At 47.6% G+C, this 22,082-nt stretch overlaps 2 protein-coding genes across 5 annotated transcripts in view; one reads left to right on the forward strand and one right to left on the reverse strand.

Annotated features, from left to right (window-relative positions):
- Positions 1-784: 784 nt before the first annotated feature.
- Positions 785-9,930, forward strand: SLC35D1 (solute carrier family 35 member D1). Its single transcript, XM_088531956.1, has 12 exons — positions 785-955; positions 1,389-1,422; positions 1,550-1,636; positions 1,779-1,846; positions 2,258-2,329; positions 3,009-3,077; positions 3,543-3,645; positions 4,897-4,989; positions 7,849-7,916; positions 8,406-8,484; positions 8,772-8,854; positions 9,634-9,930. Exons 1-12 carry the CDS (start codon positions 846-848, stop codon positions 9,740-9,742), a joined length of 975 nt encoding a protein of 324 aa, XP_088388082.1. The 5' UTR covers positions 785-845; the 3' UTR covers positions 9,743-9,930.
- Positions 9,931-13,216: 3,286 nt separating this feature from the next.
- The window catches only part of MIER1 (MIER1 transcriptional regulator), a 33,623-nt gene continuing 24,757 nt past the window's right edge, over positions 13,217-22,082 (reverse strand). For all 4 annotated transcript variants that reach the window (XM_088531959.1, XM_088531958.1, XM_088531957.1 and 1 more), the window contains 7 exons: positions 21,742-21,814; positions 19,272-19,423; positions 18,650-18,731; positions 17,560-17,654; positions 16,912-17,039; positions 15,286-15,425; positions 13,217-14,540 (listed from right to left, as the gene is read on the reverse strand). In XM_088531959.1, the coding sequence (XP_088388085.1) occupies positions 14,215-14,540; positions 15,286-15,425; positions 16,912-17,039; positions 17,560-17,654; positions 18,650-18,731; positions 19,272-19,423; positions 21,742-21,814 (996 nt within the window). In that variant the 3' untranslated portion in view covers positions 13,217-14,214. The remainder of the gene's footprint in view (positions 14,541-15,285; positions 15,426-16,911; positions 17,040-17,559; positions 17,655-18,649; positions 18,732-19,271; positions 19,424-21,741; positions 21,815-22,082) is intronic.

Raw genomic sequence — 22,082 nt, forward strand, 5'->3', positions numbered from 1 at the left:
TGCAACAGCCCCTGTGCTGCACCCCCTGCAATGCCCCCAGGAAATGCAGCCCTGCAATACCCTAATATAACACCCCCTGCAACAGCCCCTGTGCTGCACCCCCTGCAATGCCCCCCAGGAAACACAGCCCTGCAATACCCCAGTATAACACCCGCTGCAATGTCCTCCCTACAGCACCTCAATATAGCACCCCCCCGCAATGCCCCCTCCACAACACCCCCTGCAACGCCTCTCCTGCACGTTACTCCTCGGGGAAAGCCCCCTCTAAAACACCCCCACCCCGTGCAACAGCCCTTGTGCGACACCCCCTCTACAGTGTCCCGTATAAGGCCCCCCCACAGTGCCCCCTGTGCGATCCCCCCTGCAGGGCGCCCCGTGCAATACCCGCCCCGTGCAACGGCCCCCTGCCCACAGCGCCCCGCACATAGCGCCCCTGCACAGGGACCCTCCGCACCCCCGGGCCGCGCGCTGTATAACGGGCCCTGACCCCACCCCCGGCCTCCAGGCCCCGCCCCCGGCACGCGACCCCGCCCCCTGCCTGCCTGGCCCCGCCCCGGTCTGCCAGGCCCCGCCCACGACGCGCGACCCCGCCCCCTGCCTGCCTGGCCCGCCCCCGTGCTTCAAGCCCCGCCCCCGCGCTGGCCCCGCCCCGCCCACCCAGGCACCGCCCCCAGATCTGGCCCCGCCCCATGCCCCAGTCCCCGCCCCCGCGCTGGCCCCGCCCCGCCCCGTTAGGCCCCGCCCCCGCAGCCATGTCGCGCTCACGGGCGCGCAGCCGCCGCGCGGCGCGGGCGGAGGGGGCAGCCCCCGCGGGAGCCCCCGCGCGCGGCGATGCGGAGCCGGGCATGGCGTCGCCGGGCCTCAGCCTCCTGCTGCGCCTCCTGGCCGCCGCCTTCTACGGCCTCAGCTCCTTCCTCATCGTCGTGCTCAACAAGAGCGTCCTCACCGCCTACGGGTACGCGCGGGCCCGCGCCGGCCGCCGCTCGCGGGGAGCCCCCTGGCCCCAGCACGGGCTTGACCCCCCCTTCCCAGGGTCCTTCTGCTTGGGCTCCCCGAGCCCCCCGCGCCCCCAGCACGAGCACCCCCACCCCGGGCTCCCCCCACACGTCCCCGCTTATCCCTGATCCCCATCCCTGGAATCTCCCCTCTCCCAGCATGGGTTCTCCCCCTCCCATTTTGGGGACCCTTTAGCACGACCCTTCCTAGTAGTCCAGCTCCCCAAATTGGGCCCTGGCACCCCCTTGCATGCCCCCCCCAGCCGTGCTCCCCTTGCACCCCCATATGTGCAATGGGCCCCCCCGGGCAGGGGGCTCAACCCTGCGTCCCTGGGGGGGCTCCTGGGATGGGGTGATGTGTGACCGTCACCAACCTCTGCTCTGTGCCCGCAGGTTCCCGTCCTCGCTGTGCGTGGGGCTGGGGCAGGTGAGTGGCACCCACCCCGTTCCCCCAAATCCCGCTCCATCCCCCCGAATCCCACCCCGTTCCCCGAATCCCACCCCGTTCCCCCCAGTGTCCCCCCTTGCCCCGTGACGCGGCGCTGTCCCCGCAGATGCTGGCCACGGTGGCGGTGCTGCGGGCGGGCAAGGCGCTGCGCGTCGTCAAGTTCCCCGACTGCGACCGGCACATCCCGCGGCGGGTAAGGACCCCCGCGTGTCCCCGGGGACGCGGGTTTCCACCGCGGGGTGGGAATCTCCGTCTATGAACCCCGCGCGGGACTGTTGCCCTGCGGGGAGCTCTGCGGCTGCCTGTTGAGTGTTGTCCCTCTTGCAACTTTCCAGATGTTTCCTCTACCTCTGCTGTACTTCGGGAACCAGATCACGGGACTGTTCAGCACAAAGAAACTGAAGTACGGACTGCCTGTACCTACGGGAAGGGTCGTGATGCTGTGATGGGCGTCCCCTGCCCGTGGCTGCCCCGACGAGCCCCGTGCGCTTCCAAATCCCCATCCTGGGAGCAAAGAGTCCTGAAACGCGGGAGCTTTTGCGTACGGGGTGTTCAGGATGGGAAGGGAGGCGTAAAACGGCTGTTCGGGGAGCCCTGGCTGCGGTCCTCGCCCCGTGCTCGTGCCCGCCGCGGTACCGCAAGGCAGACGCAGCGAGAGGCGGCCGTGCGCGTGGTCCCCAACGGCTGCCCGGGGAGCAGGGAGCCCGTGGGGGTGGCGGTCCCTCCCGACCGAGGGCTAGGGGTGACCGGCCCTGGCATCGGCAGGGAAGCCCTCTCAGCTTGCTAAATCTTCTTCTCGTTCTCTATTTTTTAGCCTGCCAATGTTTACAGTCCTGCGAAGGTTCTCCATCCCGTTTACAATGTTTGCTGAAGGATTTTTGCTCAAGTGAGTCTTTCCAACTGTTTCTCCAAGGTTATCAATGACAGATAGTGTCTGCAGTTATCAAAGTCTTGAGATGATGAAACGACATGCTGTATTTTACTAAGTTTTCCTGCGTCAAAGACTCGTGTGGTCAGGCGTTTTTGGCTCTGTGCTGAGTTTTAGAAATACGAGTGGATAAGGAAATGGATAAGCAGTAATGTGTTAGTTACTATGATGACTTACCTTGATCTGCCCTGTGCTTTTTTTCTGCGCATGTTGCTTGCTAATGTTCACAGCAGGACAGGTCCTAAGACAGTTTATTCTGTTGCCTTATGCAACCCCAGGACCTGCAGCGCTTCCTGGGGCGTCTGGCTCCATCTGTCCCCAAGCCGCTGCCGCGGTGCTCGGGATTTCCTGCCTCATCCCAGCAGCAAACGGCTGCACGTGCAGCCGTGTAGTAATGAGCAGAGGTTATCCCTGAGACTTGAGACTTGTCAGTGCAAACTTTCCTTTTAAAAAAAAAAAAAAGCCACAGGAGTAGTTGTGTAAAGACTCGTTTTTTCCTTGCTGTTTGTGTTGAGTTTTGCCTGCTGCCCAGCCAGTGAATGAGGCGACTGACTGCGTTCCTGCCCGCCTGGGCGCTCTGGCGAAGCCCCGGCCGTGTCTGTGAATGACAGCAGTGTTCTTGCTTTCCTGCCCGCAGGAAGAAGTTTTCCTGGAGCATTCAGATGACAGTATTCGCAATGATCATTGGCGCGTTCGTAGCTGCGAGGTGAGTCCTCGGGTTTTCGCTCCTTCAGCTGTGACCTGCGCCCTGTTTGGTGCCTCGTGTGCTGGCCGGCCCGCAGGGCTGCCGCGACCTCGGCAAAACGCGGTGCTCGAGGCCTTTGCAGGTGACATCGTGGCACGTGTCCTGGTGAAGGTGCTGTTGAGAAGGGAGCTGGAGCTCGCTCAGAAACACCCCGGGAGCCCTGGGGGGAAGTTGCTAGAGCAAAACTTTTTTTAAGTGGGTTAAGGTGAAAAGAGTATCACACGCTAAGTCCCAAGAAGAGTGTGAGTAAGAGGTGACTTTTTTTGCTTCAGACATATGCTATAATAGGAAAGAATGTTTTCCAGACTCGGATCCCAGTCCTTGCAGGATTAACTCTTTCTGGCAACTTACTGAGGAAAGGTGGAAGAAATCTTTTGCATGCTACGTTCTGTGCTGTTAAGAGACTTATTTTTTTTCCTTTCCTAGTTCTGACTTGGCATTTGATTTGGAAGGATATATTTTTATCCTCGTTAACGACGCCTTAACAGCTGCAAACGGTGCCTATGTAAAGCAGAAGCTGGACTCCAAGGTAGGCTGACCTTTGCTTTCGTTTATGGCGTGTCGGGAGGGCGCTCCTCCACGTTGGCTGCGCTCATGGCGCGGCCGCGCTCGGCCTTGTTGGGCTGAGCTGCCGTCCTCACGGTGCGCTGCGTCCCCAGGCGCCTCCGTTCCGAGGCCAAATGCATCATTCTTTCCCACCTTAACTAAAAGTGTGCTCTCACGGGTGCTTTTTTTACACTAGAAGTTATCATTTGGTGTCATGGTGAATACTGAGGCTGTGACCTTTGTAATCTATTTTTAATTCATGTGCTCAGGGCACCGCTGCAGTAGGAAATGGAGAAGAAGTCGTATTCCAAATTAAACGTGCTGCTGTGTCTCCTATTCTGGGTGCATTGCCTAGCACTGGGGTGTCATTCTAAGTATACCCAGCGCTGGGAAATGGCACTGCTGCACTTGCTGCGGTCCCGACCTGCTGTCGCCCCCGTCCCTCTCCATCTCTTGCCCAGAACATTTGGCGACGTTGCTGTTTGGGTGTCCTTATTGCCACAGCGCTGGCCGCGGGCCTGGCAAGCCCCGGGGAGCAGTTGCCCTTGCTGGCAGCCAAGGGGCCGTGTCCTGGTTAGCGGTAACGCTCCAGGCTTGCTGACCCGCGCTGAACTCCTCGCTTATCTCACAGACAAACTATGTGGGGAAATCCACGCGCTGCCGTAGGGGTCGTTTTCCTGTCTGCCTCCTGGGAAAGCCGCGTTTTGGCATCCGGGTGCCTTTCCCAAGGCTGTGGGGATGTTGGCTACGGACACGGGAAGCTCCCGAGCCGCCTGCTGCGATGCCGGGAATCCTGCCTGGCTCTGGGCTGGTTGCAATTCCTACACCCAGGTTATTTGGATCACTTCTGTGTCCGGTGATCTGTTTGATAGGAAGTATTTGCTAGAAGCCCCAGTATCGGCAGATACTCTTTATTTCTTGTTTCTGAGTTTCTGACCAAAATGTCATCGTGGTCCTGTGAAGTTTTACTGTGTGTCTTTGCTTCTAGGAGAAGGTAAGGAGGGACTTGTTAGCAATGCAGTTTCCAAAAGGCCTCTAGAGCAGAACTTCGTCTAGTGTTTTAAAGCAGCGTGGAAATGGTCTCGCGCATTGTAAAAACCCCAAAGCTCTCCTGAGTCTCTGCAAACCCCCTGTGTGTTTAGCTCATAAGACCTGGTCTTCAGTAGCCCTATGCATAAGGGTCTGCGTTCTGTTTGGAGCCAGCGTAAATAACAGAGATGTTTTTCCTTTCTAGGAGCTGGGAAGATACGGTCTGCTGTACTACAATGCACTGTTTATGATACTTCCCACCTTGATCATTGCCTATTTCACTGGAGATGCGCAGAAGGTAGGAATCTGATCCCAAAAAGCAAACTCTTCAGTGGCACAATACCTTTGGGGCTGAATGTATGATCCTGTGTTGCTTAAAACAGACAGCAAGATGTTTCTGTAGCATACAGCCACACATACCCTCTGTAACTTGTGTTTTGAATATTTGCCATTTTATTGTGGGGGAGGGAATAAGGTGAAACTGAAATACTTCATTATCTTCAATTTATAAATATATTTATAACATTTATATTCCGTAACATAATATTTATATAATATCTGCTGGATCAGTGTAGGACAAAAGATGATCTGAGGACAGGCTTTGTGTAAACAGGGGAGAACTGTGTAAGTGGAATTAGAATAAAAAATTAAAGCAAGTTCTGCTTGCTTTAAATCCACAGAATTGCTTCATTAAAGCATTTTCGTAATGCTTGAGGAATGGAGAAGTGTGAGGGGAATAATTTATACCAAGTATCATTTAAAACACAAGTTAGTACTTCTGGAGCAAACAAGTCCCTTCAGCGTGAAGGGCAGACCAGAAGAAAGGCCCGAGTTGCTCCGAGGATTCCTGTTCAGCCCGCGCTGTCTCCAGCGCATCCGATCTCCCCGTAGCCCGGAGCGCTCCGTGCCTGCGGGAGGACTCGCTGTTGTGCTCGACTCCTGCCCAACAAGAGCGTTCATGTTTCCTACCTGCCGGGACCGGCTCCTCTTGGGAAGAGGCAGGGAACGCCGCGCGTTCCCGCCCGGCTCGCGCTCCATCCCGGCGCGTTCCTGCTCGGCGCCCGCCGCGGCAGCTCCTTCCTCCTGAGGGGCTTCGCGTCAAGATGACGCATCCTGGTCAGCCCTTGCTAAGATAATGAGCTGTGATTACGTGACAAGAGGCAAGTGTGGGCTAGGAAGATAGCCTAGGCCCTCCTGCTCTTGGTGGAGGGCGGTTCAGCTGGAATATATTTGGGATAATGTGTTCATTTATAACCAGGAGCTGGCGGGCACGGAGCAGAATGTTGCTCTGTGCTGCACTGTGGAGCCTCTGTTCGGCCTGCAGAGCAATCTCCTCTTACCATTTTTTTTCTGAATAAACTTCTCTTTTTCTCCCCCCACTCTGAACAAGCTCTTGGCAGTTGGAAGCAAACAAAGATGTGTCTGTTGGACTTACTACCAGGAAATCCAACATTCGCAGCGTTACGAAAAACAGCCTTTTGAAATGTGTGTAGCTAAACTGTCTCTTGCGCAGCATCTAACCGCGCGGTGTGTTGGAAACGCTCCCCTGGATTGACGGAATGAGGCAGGACAGCCCAAATGGCGTCCCCGGGGAGGGGGCGGCCGCGGGCCTGGAGGGAGCTGCGAGGCCTCTCGTGCCGGTGCCGCCGCTGCGGCGCTTGCGGAGCCGGGCACGTTGCTTTGGAAGGGCTCCCCGCTGCCGGAGCCCGGGGATTTGTTAAGTCTTGTAGTTCATTAAGCAGCGTCGCGGGTGCCGGGGCTGCGCGGTGCCTCGTTTTACAAGCGGCAGAGATGCCGGCGCTGACGAGCGCAGCAGAGTGACGATAATTGAGGTGATGAAGGGAGCAGGGGCCCCTTCCAGGCCCGTTTCATGCCCTGTTTGGGAGCGCCCTCCCACAAGGCCCCTTTGGAGGCGCCGGCGGCTGCGTGTGGCCTTGGTGGAAGCCGAGAAGCTTCTGCCGTTCTCCGGTGGGTGCCGCGGCGCTCTGAGTGAGTGTTGCACTTCTGAAAATGGGGTGTTAGAGTTCGTCGGAAATGCTCCAATTCGGAGAAACTTGACCTCAGATCTAATCTCGCCTTCCCGCGAGCGCGGGGCCGGGTTGTGAAAGGGCAGGTTCCTGCGCGCGGCAGCGCCGCGGTGCCCCGGCACGGGCCTCGGAGCCAGCCCTACGCCACAGCGGGCCATGGAGGGAGCAGGGGGACGCGGGCCTGGCCCCGGCCTGCCCTCCTTTCCCCCTGTGCGTCTCCGGCCTGGGGTTGGGTAGGTCAGCCCCGAACACACGCGGGCAGGAGCGGCAAGTTCAGCTGGGCTAAGTGTGAACTTCCTTGAAGAAACAACCGCCAGCTTTAAACAAAAACAAAAAAATGACCAAAAAACACACCCCCCTGGCTCCCTGCACACTCAAAATTCGGAAACCAGCCACCCCTGAGGGTGAAATTCGGGCTTCGTTTCTGGTGGTGCAGCCTTTTCTTCAGGAGCTCGGGGCACTGGAGACGGTGCTGCAGCGAGCCCAACCCCCAGCCCCGCCGCATTGTGGTGCTGGAACCCAAATCACCTCCTTTCTTGAGCCTTTCCTAACGGGAAACTCCTGGATGAGGAGCTGCAGAGTGTTACATCAACAGCTGTCCTCTTCTGGGTGTCTCTTCCACAAATCTTAACCTGTAACCCCCCAGGATCTCAACCTTTGATGTGAGCCTGTAATGCCCTCCTGTGGTGCGCTGGTCCCTGTGAGCTGCAGCAGGGTTGGCGTCGCGGCCCCGCCAGGGCTGCACGGTGCTCTGCACCAAGACACAGCGGGGAGACTGATTTCAGGTCTTCGGGCTTAACGGCAGACACAAACATCATCCAGATCCATCCCAGATCTGCCTGGTGGGAATAAACATCCACCCAGGCGCTCGGGGAGCAGCTTCCAAGAGATGCTCAGGGTTGCGTGTGGTTCCCAAAATTCCACCAAAATTCCAGCCTCTCGTCTCACCGCAGCCTTCCTGAGCCTCTTGGGGAGGGGTTCCAGGAGGGGAGCGCTGGACCGTGGCTCTCCAGGAGATGTCCGTCCTGCCCCCGCTCGCTCGTGTGGGCCCCGTGGGCTGTATCCCACGCTGTTTCGGGGGGTTCGGGTCTCCCGGAGGCGCCGCTGCAGCTCTGCCGCTGTCGTTGCAGGCACTGGAGTACCCGGGCTGGGCAGACATGTTCTTCGTGCTGCAGTTCACGCTCTCCTGCATCATGGGGTAAGGGCTCCTCGCGTTCCCCCCGGGTGTTTTCCCTGCCTCTCCCCGTGGCAGGGAGCCTCTGCACCAAGGCGGCATCCCCGTTTGCCCCCTGCTTGTTCAAAAAGCTTGACTAAGAGCACGAATGAGGTGGGTTTTGGTGCCAGCAAGGTGCAGAGAAATTTATTGCTGCAAAGAAATGTCTCCCTTGGGGCTAAGGCCCAGCCTGGAGTGCAGCTCATGCAGGGGGTGCCTGCAGCAGTGACGGCCGTTGGTGTCACCAGAGCTGGGCAGGGACCTGGGGAGCAGCAGCATCTCAGTGCCCTCTGCTCCTCCAGGACAAGAGGGTCTTTGGTCCCGATAGGGAGAACATTTCTGAAAGCTGCTTCAGGTGGGATTTACTTTCATCCCTGCCTCAGTGCCAATCTTGTGGTGATGCAAAAACTGCTCTAGAAGAGTGAGAGATTAAAAGCTGAATTGCGGCCTGATGGGCTTGCCTTCCTCCCGCAGGTTTATCTTGATGTACTCCACAGTCCTGTGCACTCAGTATAACTCCGCGCTGACAACTACAATAGTTGGCTGCATTAAGGTAAGGGGCGGTCGCTGCGGGGCGAGTGCTGCGGTAATTCCTGGTGCCTCTTATTAAACAGCTGCTTTGGCCCTTGGAGCGAGAGCAGGTGGGGGACGTGCACGGCAGCATCGCTCCTGCGCGTGCAGAGGCCAAGCAAGCTCATCACATAGACAGAGCTGCCGGGCCTGGGACTATTTTCCTGCTTTTCGAGGAGGCTCTGGCCCCTCTTTGGGGGAGTTAGTGCAGAAAATGGGTGAACCTGTACCTAAAAATGCTCTTGTACCTAAACTCTTGTTCCTTTTCAGAATATTTTAATAACCTATATTGGGATGTTTTTTGGAGGAGACTATATTTTTACATGGACAAACTTCATTGGTCTGAATATCAGGTAAGAATTCCAAGTGTTTGCAGTTATTCTTTATAATTCACAGGTGAAAGGTGCTGTGAGACCGAGACAATTTGGGTGGTTAAACACTCCTTTTAGAAAAAATAAATTAGATTTTTCTGAGCTTTCAGTGCTGGGGACAGCACTGCCCTGCATGTCCCAAAAGCCTGTGGGGAAGCGAGTGCTGCTTTTACCTCTGCTTGCAGCTAAAAGTTGCTATTATTGGTAACTTCATTATTATCATTATTTCCACACACTTTTTAGCAGTGGCTCCTTTCTGTATCGGCAGGTATTTCAGTTTGGAAATGTTTCCTTTTTCTGCCCGTGCTCTTCAGCAGGATTACGTTAGTGATGGAGCACATCCAGTAGCCTAACGGGCATGCGGAATGTGAAGCATTTGGGTGCGAATTGGACTGAATACATAGTCTTAGGAGGAAAACATAGAAGAAAAACTTTGTAGCCCATGGAGGCTTGCAGCCGACCCTGAGCCGGTCCCATGTTTTGGATGTTTCTTTGGAAACCAATGTTTTGCGACTGGCCATTAATATATAGGGGCTGCCGGGTCTATAGAGGGGGTTTGGGAGCCTGCAGGGCAGGACCTTGCTCAGACCTGTCTCTCCTGCAGCTCTTTGGGGTAGGTTGGCTGTAATTAAATGATGGAGTTCAGCTTGTGAGCGTATCGGCATGTGTAAATGCTGTTTTTTTTTTCACTAACAGCTGGTGATTATTTGATAAATATGACATTTGTGGGCGTCCGTTCATTGTTTCCCTGTGTTTTGCAGTATTGCTGGAAGCCTCGTGTATTCCTATATCACTTTCACAGAAGAGCAGATGAACAAGCCCTCCGAAGCCGTCAGCAAGATGGACATTAAAGGGAAAAGCTCTGTGTGACCAGGGTGCAGATTCTGGGGGAAAGCAAAAGAAATCGGGGTGTCCACAGAGGACTCATGGCGGTGCCCTTAATTTTCACAGTCTAGATTGCTGCCTTGAGAAATGATTGGGAAGCTGCATTTCAGAACGCATCGAATCGAGTCGGATCACGAGGCTAATCCTGGGGGTTGATTACGCTGAAATTGGGCTGTAGGGACTGGCGGAGGTGCCGTCGGGGCGGCGGAGGAGCAGCCGCGTCCTGTGGTGGGAGACGGGGCCGAGGGCCCGCGCGGGAGCAGCGCCCCGGGTGTCCCGCGCTGCCTCCGGGCACAGCCCGGCGCTGGTCGCGAGGAGGCCCCGTGCAGCAGCACTCGGGTCTAGGGCTCTCCCTTGGCTCGCCTTTTGGCTTGGAAAAAAAAAATATTAATAATTTTGGCAAACGCTTTTTAATTTTTTTTGGTAAAACTATGTAGTTGCATTTATTTTTTCTTTTAGTCACTAGGAAAAAGGCATCCCCGGACGTTCCAGTTTGCTTCCGGGAGGTATTCGCGGAGCAGCGAGCGGGGCCTTTAGACAAGCTCCGTTTTCGGAGCGCTCTGCGTCCCGCGCGGGTCCCCCCGCCGGGGCTGCCGCTGCTTTCCCTGCCTGCAGCAGGACAGGGCACCCCGGCTGCCCGGGACACCTTTTCCCGGTGTCCCTTCCCTTCCCGTTGGGCCAGGCCGCGGTAACCCCGGCTCTGCGCGGGATTTTCCTCGCGTCGCTCTGCCGAGGCAGTTGTAGAGGGGCTGCGGTTGTGGCGAGAGCTTCGGGTTTTTATTGGAAATCTACTGGTTAGATTTATTGTCCAAACGGCAGAAATATTTTTTAAAGCTTATTCTGTTTGTAAACGTGCCCCCTTCAGTGCTATGGGCGGTCGCGGCCGCCCTGGGAGAGCACCCGCAGTTCGTAGAGCAGTATTTTCTATGCTATTAATCTACTTAATTTTTTTCTATATAAAAATCTATTTACAGAATTCTCATTTTAGTGATTAAAAGGGTGACCTTTTTATTTGAATGTATGGCAGGCCTTCCCTGGGAGTCACTAACGATGGCAGAAAGGATGTTCTGTGCCTATGTATTTTTGTACTGGCTTCGAATAAACTGGTGCCCGTTTGGCTGCGTGGGCTGCGTTGTGTTGTGGGGGGAACAGCCTCGGGCAGCCCCAGCTGCAACGACCCGGCACAGGGGGAGCAGGAAAATTGGTCCCCATCCCTCCTCCTCCTCAAGCCTCAATCCTTGGTGGGTTCTTTAAATGTATACGAGGGAAAGAAGAAAAATCCCCCAAAACCTCCTTGCAAAACTTTGCATTTGCCTCACAGCACTGAGGGAAGCAGTTCAAAGAACTGTTAGACTGAGTTTGATCATGAAAGCAAGAAAGGTATTTTTTTTTTCTTAAGTAAGTTCATCAAAGCAGTAACAGTTACTAGCGAAGAACCAGGAGAGACCTTCCTTCACATCCTGTATAAGCAGAAATACTGCACCCCTTGTAATAAAGAAACAACTCAGGCATTTTTTTATGCAGACAGTATGTTTAAAAAAATATTTTAATAAGCATTTTCAGAATTGCAGACAGGGAACAAGGGGTAAGAGAAGGGAATTACTAACAGTGCAAAATTACTATGCGTGGAAAAAATGTATAAAAACTATTCTGTCTTTTTTTAATATCGCTTTAAATCCTTTATAAAGCCCAACGCTGCTTTTCCTGTTGAACTGTTTTCAATTCCGGCTGCACTCTTGAAGCACTCCATGAAAACAGGACACCCGCTCCAGCTGGACACATCTCGATGCTACTTGAAAAATGTCCTCGTTCCATGCAAGCTGCTGGCTTTGCAGTGCAGCTGGGGAGCCAGTTCAGCACTCCTGGCCTCCGAGCTGCACCCCATGCTTTTTAAAACAAAATCTAAGTTAATATAGTTCTAGATTTTTAAATAGTTCTAGTAGTGCAATGACTTATCAAGTTAGAGTGGCTGTATTTTGAAGAACATGAACCAAGTATTGTATAAAACAACCTGCATAAACAAAAGGTAAATTATAATTAAATATTCTTAAAAGTCTAGCTGAGCATTACATATTGGCTGATTATGGAATGTCAGGTCTCTTCTAGGTATCACCAAAAAATAAGGTAAGATTAAAACAAAGCAACATTCCCAAAAATATACAGTGCTGTATTTTACACACAAGCCTGAGACAGTTCACTTACAAATGTTCCTATATTTTTTTCTGAAGTATCTCCAACTTGCAAACAAAAAATGCGTAAAATAAAAGCGAGAAGGGGGCTGCAGGGGCTGCTGGAAGGGCTGCACCTCCTCCTCCCAGTGCGCTGCAGCCCCTCTGCTACACGACTGGGATCCTTTGGGTATTAAAAACCAGATTTAATGTGTCCTGGTGACCTCTTCCTAGAGCAATCGCTCAACAAGAGCAGCGCGGGCCACGGCCACCACGTCCTGCTTGTCCCCTGTCCCCTGCCCACGTCACCTGGACCCGCATCCAGGCCGTTTCTGGGAACTCCAAGCGCTCCGATAACCTCGCACCGACGGAGCGGGACCGGAGCTGCAGAATTTGGCTCACTAGTGCCTGCAGAGTCCGAGTATGGGGAGTCAGAAAAGCCAAAGGAAAAAAAAAATTGTTTTCTGTCAAGGTGACAATTAGTTTCAAACCATATAGCTATACAATTTAAATTAGAATCCTGAAGGCTCCTATAAAGTTTAAGATCGTTTGAGTAAAAATAACCAATTAAAAATTAACTGCACACTTAAAAGCCACAGTGGGAGAAGGTAAGTTTATAAGTTATACAGATAGAGCATTTTTTCCCTGTTTTAATATAGAAGCATAAGTAGCTGTGGCTTATAGAACAAACAAGTTAAAACACATTGGGATTAAAATCTTTGTGCTTCATGGATGCAGCCCCTGCTCCAAGAGCTTTTGAATTTGGGTAGTGGGGAGGCACATGAGCACAAACCCACATTCCCCCATTCACAAATAATTTAATTTCTAGGACTTTATCTTAAAATGGTTACCCATAACTACTCCCACCTCTTACGTGCACGCACATATACTGAATGTGCATGCGCACACGTGCACATAAGTAGATGTATATAGTATCTGTGTGTGTCTATAGGGGTATTGCATGTGGTACCAAGTATTTCCATGCGCTGTTTCTGCTCCTGCTGAAATTCCCATCCAGGCAGGGTCCGTTAGTTTCCAGAAATGCAGGATCCAGGTGAGCAGCTGCACATCCCTTCCCGAGCGGCACAGCCAGGATCGCCATCCCCTTCCTGTGCTCAGTGAAATGCACTGGATGGCCTGATAATAAACCAATGAATAATCTAATATCTGATCTTGGTGAGCAGATTTAGGAAATTTAAACATTTGGCTGACATGAAATTTATCCGAGCTCCGAAATAAAATGAGAAAATGCATAACAAAAGCAAGAAAACTTGTGCAATGCAAAGCATCATGCTTAACAAATCCTAAGCATCACTATTTGCCATAAAACAGAAATATGAACTCAAATTTTCACAATATTATGACTTCTAACCATTTTTCATGTTAATGGTTTACTCTTCTGAGGAAAAACCAGCATGGTGGTGAATAATAAACATTTTTTAAAATTGGATCGGTTTGGTTTGGGTTTCTTTTTTTTTTTTTTTTAGAAAAGACTTTAGCAAAATAAAATGAAGCTGACATTAGACTCAGGATATCAATTCTCTCATAAAAGTTTACCAACTGTACAAGTTAAGAAAATTATACAAGCTTTTGTTTTAAGAAAGGACAGTTCAATCAAGACATAAGTACTGTAAAAATCTTTCAAAGGCTACAAAGAAATCTGGAAAAATACAGAATGTATTTCTTTAGCCCAGATAAGAATATGGAAAGACATCATTGATGTCAACAATTTTACATATACAAACCTGACTTGGTTTATTTATTTACGTTTTAAAACTTCTATATATAAAAATAGTTGTGCTCGTAACTTTCAGGATTCATAAGGGTTCCTTAGCAACGGGATATCACTTTTCCAATTAAAATGAATAAAAGCCTTTATGCCTACTCGGATGTACATTTTGGAATTCTGTATTTCATAAATACAGAATAAATTGCAATTTGAACCAGCTCACTGATTCAGAGAGGATGCTTTGTTCATCTGTACAATATGTAAATATTGTATATATAAACCAAAGTTTCTTTAATGTATTAGGTTGATTTGTTTCTCAAATATGTTGAAGAGCCTTAAGGTTCTCACAACTACAGTTAAGAGCTCTGAGAAACAGAATATTTGTTTTTTGGTGCTGAAAAACAGTAGGAAAATAATCAAATCTTAAGAGCCAACTAAAAGATATTAGAAAAATCTCAACAGATTGTTTCATGGAACTGAATTTTGTAAGGTAACCCATCAACCCTGAAAATTTTAGACACCCAGAATTTACTCCAAGGAATAAAATCAGCTCCTATTATTCAGTCATCCAAAGTTTCTAGTTCTTCAAGCTTTCCATGCGAGTTCGCTTCTTGGAAGAACTCTGAAGACCCAGGACTCTCTTTTCCATTGCTGTTAATTCTTCTTCTTTTTAGAGGTCTTTCATTTTTTTCTTCAAAATCATTTTCGTTTCTTGAAGTTGAATGAGCAATTTTAGGGTCAGCAGAAAGGTTTTCTGTTTCATACCCATTTGTATCCTGATCCGTGAGGGGTGTTTTCTTACCACTGGAAGGTCCATTTACATGCAGTCCTTCAGATTTTGCTTCATCTTTATTCGCTACCTCACCCGGTCCATTAGTGGACACCCCTGCATTACAGAAACACACAGTAAGAACAAAACCTTAAGCAACAGCAGAACCATAATAAGCAATCGGCCGTACAGCAGTGAAACAGAGGTTTAACTAGTCTTGTTGAACTCAAAATTCAATTATGGTTTCAGTCTCCTCGCTGTGTGATGAAGGAGTGATTTATCCTCATATAAATGTACATACCACGATACTAGGAAGACCTAATAAACAACAGCAGCCCTGAAAATGTCACAGAAACCAGTGCTTTTGCTTCAGCATCTTCGGAGCGGCTGTCTCCTGCTGTTGAGATATTCTGCCCTATGGGCTGATCAGGCCCTGGCTTTTCTCCTCTCCTTCCTGAAACCCCTTCAATGTCCCAAGTGTGGCCAGAACAGCTCACTGAGATGAGTGCCAGAGAGGTGCCCTGCTCGGAAACACAGCTCTCACCTAGCAAAACTCCAGACAGTTCTTGTAAACAGCCTGCACGGAACTGCTCACAAAGCTGGCACTACAAAACAGATTAATTACCTTTTACACGCAAGATCCTAGCGGAGATTTATATTCTATACACGGCCATTAGCTAAGTGCAAACATGTTCTTTTTTTCAAACATTTTTAAGCTTAAAGTTGCTATCCCGCTGGGAAGTATTTCAAACCAACACAGGATTGTTTGTAGAGGGGCAAGGCCGGGCTTCTCTCTTAGCTTGTGATCTGCAGGGCTGCTGCAAGGGCTGGGCAGCGCGCTGGGAGCCCGGGCACCGCTCACCGTTCTGGTTGCTGCTGCTGGTGGTGCTGTCCTCCCTCTCCGACTGGCTGGTGCTGCTGTTGGACGTGGTGGGAGGGGGGGACGGCGCTCGGCTGGACGCAGCGCTCTCACTTTCATCCAGGAGACGGTCCATATAATCTCTGAGCAACAGAAACGCCACGTTCAGCACTGCCTTTGCTCTTAAAGGTTTGGTTTAGTTTGTACAAAATATTTACTGAAGTAGCCATGTATGTCCTGATCACATTTTAGTGTCTCTGTGAAACACACACACTTATTTTGCAACGTTAACAATTTTAGTATCTTATGTTATATGCATTGACCATTGCTGGCTGCTTAAATCTATTCAGCCTGTGCTGATGTGGAGTCCCCAAGGGCTGTGCACAGCAGAATGTCAGCTGGCTGCTGTGTTCCTTGTGGAGGGCGTTTGCAGACTGGTGTGCCCAATTCCCCGAGGCAGCGCTCCATGCTATCCAAGGAAATCGGGCTCGTGCACATACAGCCCTGAAAGGAGCAAAGTTGAGCGAAAAACTTCACAGCTCAACATGAGACATTTCTGTATCTGAATTCTACTGCGGTCCTGCATTTTAGGTCATTTACACGAAATCCCTTATGAAAGATTTAAACAACACTGGTTGGTAAAGCCTTTCTACGTACAGTATTATTTTGGATTAACACCAGAAACAGCATATCCTCACACACACACAATTATTCTGGGTCTGATGATGCACTCTAAATTCCCAGGGCTGTTTGTAATAGCTTTCAAGAATAGACAAGTACAATCATTAAGGCCATTTCTTCAGACATAACTTATGCAAACAACTCCAAAAAATCAGAGAATATTTTAAGTCACTAGCCACAAACCTCTATTCATTTGGGTAAAACAGGGTAAAATAAAACAGATGAGGTAAGTGGCGGGGGAGGGGGATAGTCCCTGACAACTGTTAAGAAAATCCATAAGTTCTAGATGCCTCTCTGTAACCAGCTACAGCTTCTGTATCAGAAAAGCCAGATGGCAGCCCTTAATGTCATCCTGCAATTTTACTTGGGTGGTCAACACGTAGTTCTAAAAAATGTAATGTTCTAAAACAGTACCAAAAAAAGAAAAAGAAATAATAAGGAAAAAGAATGATAAAAGGGGAGAGCCAGCTGTAGGACCAGAGCATTTGAACGGAGGGCAGAAGAATGGGCAATGTAAGTAGAGGAGCAAAGTAAGCACAAAAACAGGTACTCTATTGTCAGGAGCACTTGCCAAACACAACACTTATGTATATACTATGGCATATATATTAAAAAAAAGCCCACCTGAAACTCGTGACCTTCACATAAACACATTAAGTAGTTAAAAACAATCCAGGCATTTGCAGAAACATGTTTGTGAAACATTTAAACAGAAAACAAGCTAAATTAAATAGCTGTTCAATGCAAATTGTTAGCCTAATTCAACTCAAAAGTGCTTTAGAAATTATATTTTATGCAGTGGCATGCTTTCCTCGACCTTGGCTGCTGTCCTGCTGCAAACTGGGTCTATAGAATCACTAGGTTGTCGTTCAGCTTTGTGTAAGAGCAACATGAAATAAAGGTTTAGATTGAACATGTATGAGCACGTGAAAACAAAGCACATCTTACGTTACACCAGGATGGAGATTGTATTTCTTCTTTCCAAATCGGGTCTGCTGTGCAAAGAAGTCATATCGCTCCGATTTCTTCCACATATAATAAAATGCAACGCACTCGCCAACCGATCTCGTTCGTACCTAGGAAACACGTGTCACACATGCAGACTGCTGGTGAATTGAAGTGCATTTCTGGCAAAAAGCTGCACTTAAAAAATGCATCACAGCATCAAAAACTGTGAAATTTAAAATCAAGGCTGCTTTACATGACAAAGGGAATACTGGAAACTAGAGACGGAGTTTCAAAGGCCCCCAAATTAAACTGCAAAGTTTAACTGCACTTTCAAGAATATTGAAGATATCCTGAGGTGTTGTAAACAAATGTCTCAGGAGAAATGTTTAAGTTTGTTACAGTGATCTCCGAGTAGGGATGCAGATCTTCCCAGATGTCTGTGCACAGCAAGGTTTTCTGAACCGAGGCTGCACAGTTACACCTGCAGAGCACCCTGGACTTTGACAAATGGACTTACATCTATATTTAGCATAAATTCAAAGGAGCAAGTATAGTGATCTGTGCATGAAATCATACAAACGATTTCATTTACAATGACATTCCTTAATCAAAAAAGAGAGGAGGAAATTTAGGAAATCCAGTGCTTACCTTATTTGCCTGAATCACATGAAAATCCTTGCCGTAGACTTTCAGCCCTTGCTCAAAGTTCCTACATTCCTCTTCTGTCCAAACAGATAATTCTTCTAAAGCAAGGAAATGCAATAAAGAATATGATTAAGAGAAAAGCTTGCAGACATGATATTTAAGCTCCTTACGCCACCTGCTGACTAAATGAGACCCATCTCCAGAAGTTTTGCTTAACAGTAAAAAAAAAAAAAAGGAAATTCTCCCATCTAGTGAGTAGGTGGGAGCTGGCCTAAGCATTCCGGTTTGGCATCGTGTGAGAAATCTTGGCTGCACTGAAGCCAAAACAGACTCCTAGAAGCTCTTAGCAACAGTTCTAAGAACTTGACAAACTTGGCCTCATCCATTCTTAAGGTCACAAATAAATAAGGATTAAAATAGTGGGAGAATGAACTAATCTTGTTGATTTGATCACCCCTGTCTGCAATTTGCACAGTAAACTTGGACAAGCCACATATTTAAAAGCAGTGCCAACAGATCAGTGTGCAAGGAAAATAACACGTGCCTTTTCTTAGTCTGTCCTGTTCTGTTGAGGACAAAAGAAAGGTCAACATAAACCCAAGAAATACTAGAAACTCCAAAAACTGCTTCAAAAGCAGAGGGTTTTTAGTGTTACGCTTTTTTTTTTTTAATAAATGTGTAGACGCTCAATTTCCTTTAATTAGGATTGTGAATTGTTTCATTTTATACATGTTCCCTTCATTAAATTTAATGAGTGGAGAGATCTGGAAGAACAATGCACCATATACTCAAGAAATGTACAATTTAGCTGATAAGAAGTCACTTTAACGTGTTATTAAGCCACAAATACAAACACCAAGCTCTGTTCAAAGAAAGGCAATTTACAGTGGTGTATTTGGCCATGTACCTGTTTATACTGCTTCTCAGAAAATGTTAGAGATGCACTAAAGGTTGCATTGAAACGGGCACGTAACGCTTCCATGCAATCCTGCTCTAATAAAGTATTTTGAGCTGCCTGATTGCAAAGCCCATCACCCACATGACAAACAAACTGAGATGGACAGTATAAATTTAACACTTAGCACATCCTCACCTCTGGCTGCTTTCACGTTAAATCTCAATCTTCGTAATGATTCTTCAGTATCGAAATTGCACTTAACCAATTCATACAATGCCTGAAAAGGTAAAAGACATACATTTAACATTATCAACACCACTCATTTTATGTTATATCACAGAAGCATCATTAATGTATCACTGAACACTGTTCAAAAAAGATTTAAAATAATCTGAATAAATAAAATGGACATTTACAATTTAAAACGGAGCAAAGATGTTTTTACTCCCTCTGTTTCCATTTCCAAATATCTAATATTCTCATCCACTTTACATTTGTAAAATGCATGAGGGGGTTGTACAAAGGAAAAAAAAAGTAGGCATTCATAAAATTTAAAAACAATGTAATAGAGCAGAACTCATGTATACACAGTTATTTATGCATAAAATAATGCATTACTGCATAAAGCAACATTAAGCCTAAGTTAACAGTGAGATTCCCCATATTTTGTGTTTGTTGACAGAAAAAAATAACCACCATCTATTGTCGTAAGAATAAAACAGTTTCAAGCCCAATTTTAAGGCCTGGGAGTAAAAGAGAACAAAGATACAATACATCCTGTAAAACTGTACTACAAATCCTGGTTATTCTTATATACCTGCTCGTTGTCTTTAATATGCGATCCTTCAGGAATTGCATCTAGGCCTTTCTCATCACCCGTACGCCTCGAGGCCTCATTTAGGAACTCAATCACTTTATCTTCTGGCAAGAAGTCAGGATTCCACAGCAGCTGGTCATCGTTTTCATACACTGGATTAGCCACAGGCAAGAAACAAAGTAAAAAGGAAAGCTAAAATATCTCTGCCTTGCACCGCCGTGACATGGCTGGTATCATCAGAGCTCTAGATGCTGTTGTTTTCTTCGGAGACCACTCGGATCAGTCAGGTAGAAAACATTTAATAAGAATTTAATACTACCAAATCGCTATTTTTTATTCTCAGAACTTTTCAATAAGATTTCAGATCAGAAAAGCTTTAGTAAACTGAAATTAATGGGAAGAACATGGACAAATGGTCTATGCTCTGAATTACCCCCTATGTTCCCCGACTAGCCTGTGGCTCTTCAAATTTAAAAGAGCAGTATGATAAAATACAGTGAAATTATTCAAGTTATTAAAAATAAAACTAGAATCAGAACTGGAGATGAGATGATAACTGATTTTAAGGCAAAGTCAAAAATTTCATCCAAAACACAGCAAAATGGCAAGGAAGTGGCAGAGTATGTAAAAACCTATTGGGCTACAAAGATAGACGAGGCCCTAGGATGACTAGTGAAAACGTGACTTTCTCCTCAACACACTTTGCCTGTGACGTAGGCTCTCAGCTCTACAAAGGACAAGACCACAAAAAACTCTTATGTAGGTTACTGCAATGCATAAAACAGCTATATCTTTTTATTGTTGGAGGCCAGAAGCCATTTACGGCAAAGCAAATACCAGTAAGAGCAGTTGACCGATCACTAAAGTACAATTTACTGAATCTCTGAACTTACTGAATGCATAGTTCAAGCTCTATATTTAGACAGTAGCAGTACAGCATATAAATTACTTATTAACAGCTAAAAAAAGCAGGTATTTTCTAATTTGCTCTTTTTGTATTTTTTTTCCCAGAATGGATAGTCTTACTGGTTGGTTTTACAGCCAAACTATTAATCACAGATATAATTACAATTGCACTGTGAGATTTTGTTTTAAAATATAATTAACAGGTACCTGATTTCTATCTCCATTTTCTAAATCCTGAGCTCTACTCAGTCAAACAAACAAACAAACAAACAACAACAACAACAAAAAACCAAAGATACAGTTCTAGCATGGAGAAATTTTCTGAAAAAACAAACAACTTTCTCTGTGATCTTTTCTGCGTAAATACAAAAATAAAATTAACGCGTAGATGGAACATCAGGGCTACTTGAGGTAGTGCAAGTGAGCCATAAATCCCTTCAGTCCTGGGAATAATGTTAGAATGTGTCTCTAGAATCCACAAGGAAGAAAGGAATGCTGGCAGGTAGAGCAAAGGAACCTAAGGTCTAAAACTTCACATTCTGTACCCAACAAGCACTTTCAAACTATGTAATACAAAGTTTAAATGCCATTTAAGTGAACAAGTTAGCTAAATAATTTTTCTGGGAACTCCAGGTTTGTTTTTAATGGAAACTCTGGACTTCTCACATAGTTTTAAACTACCTTCTCTTCATCCTCTCTGAGTTTACTCCAGCTGGCTGAACGTGCCAGGTTCAGCATGGCCTGCTCTAAGCCAAGGCAGCATCAGCTCCTTCCAGAGAGTTTCCAGCTAGCACAAGCTACAGCATGGCCACAACCTGGAGCTTAATGCAAGACAACTGCCACTATTTCAGTGTTGACTCAAATTCCAGGAAGGAACAGTTTTGTGCCAGCTAGTTTTAAGCTAGTTTATATAAAACCACAAACGCTGCTGTCTCAAACTGATTGCAGTGTAAACAAATTCTGAGTAAGGGGTTGAATCAGCAGGGAAAATTGCTTCTCTCATGCACGCACTTGGGTAGGAACCAGGCCTGCCTTTCCTGCCTTGGTAATACTGACAGCAGACAGCTACAGGCTCTGGTTGCAAGGGAAAATAAAAAGTTCCTGGGAAATACCCTGAAAACAGAATAATATGTTATTTAATATTGACTGAAGGGTTAGTAAATGTGAAAATCAAAGCTGTTGTGGCCATTTCTCTCCTTTCAATATGCTAATTCCATTCCAGCAATATAATTTCTTTATTATTTTCTTTCATCAAAACTCAATATAGCAGGTGAAGAGGATAACAGAGTCTACATGAAAACCCTGTGTAAATTAGCAAATTAGAATGCAACAGGTCCATAGGGGCTCAGCAGTCCAGGAACATAATCCTGCTTTCCCTTCCCAAGTCTGGAGCTGTGACAGCAAAGTACAGCCTAACAAGAGTTAGAGATCATGGTTCTATCTTTCACTTGAAGAGGCTGTTTTATTTTGTCATAACATGATATCAGTCAAATAAATCTTTTTTTTTTCTCCATTGGCAAGTGAAATCAACCATTTTGATAATGACAGTAGTGTTAAGTCTCACCTTTTTCATTCTCTTTGTATTTGCACACGCCAGCTGGAATTTCAGCTTGAAACATAGAGCCCACCATGATTTCCTGTTTTGAAATAATAGAAGCAAAAGGTAAAGCAATCACAACTGTGCCTTTATTTTTATTTTTTTGTTACAGAATGAGACTCTGACCATATTTTTTAAAATTCTTTAAAATTTTCATTGTTTGAAAGCTAAAGAAAGAGTAAACAGAAACTACATGGGAATGTTTTCTATTGGGGAGGTTTTTGAACACTCACCCCTGTCAAAGCTCTTATTTTTGTGGGAGAAAAGAGGAGAGGAATTGGGTAATCCACAGAGCTGAAAGTTGCTAT

This window comes from Tinamus guttatus, unplaced genomic scaffold (genome assembly GCF_059628265.1).
Source record: "Tinamus guttatus ecotype Peru unplaced genomic scaffold, ASM5962826v1 Tinamus_guttatus_pri_ptg000441l, whole genome shotgun sequence".
Classification (NCBI taxonomy): domain Eukaryota; kingdom Metazoa; phylum Chordata; class Aves; order Tinamiformes; family Tinamidae; genus Tinamus; species Tinamus guttatus.

Excerpts from the sequence above, each read along its gene's own strand:
- SLC35D1 (XM_088531956.1), top strand. The coding sequence starts at position 846 with ATGGCGTCGCCGGGCCTCAGCCTCCTGCTGCGCCTCCTGGCCGCCGCC. Across the intron at positions 1,423-1,549 it reads TGTGCGTGGGGCTGGGGCAG|ATGCTGGCCACGGTGGCGGT; the intron begins GTGAGTGGCACC and ends CTGTCCCCGCAG. Across the intron at positions 2,330-3,008 it reads GCTGAAGGATTTTTGCTCAA|GAAGAAGTTTTCCTGGAGCA; the intron begins GTGAGTCTTTCC and ends TCCTGCCCGCAG.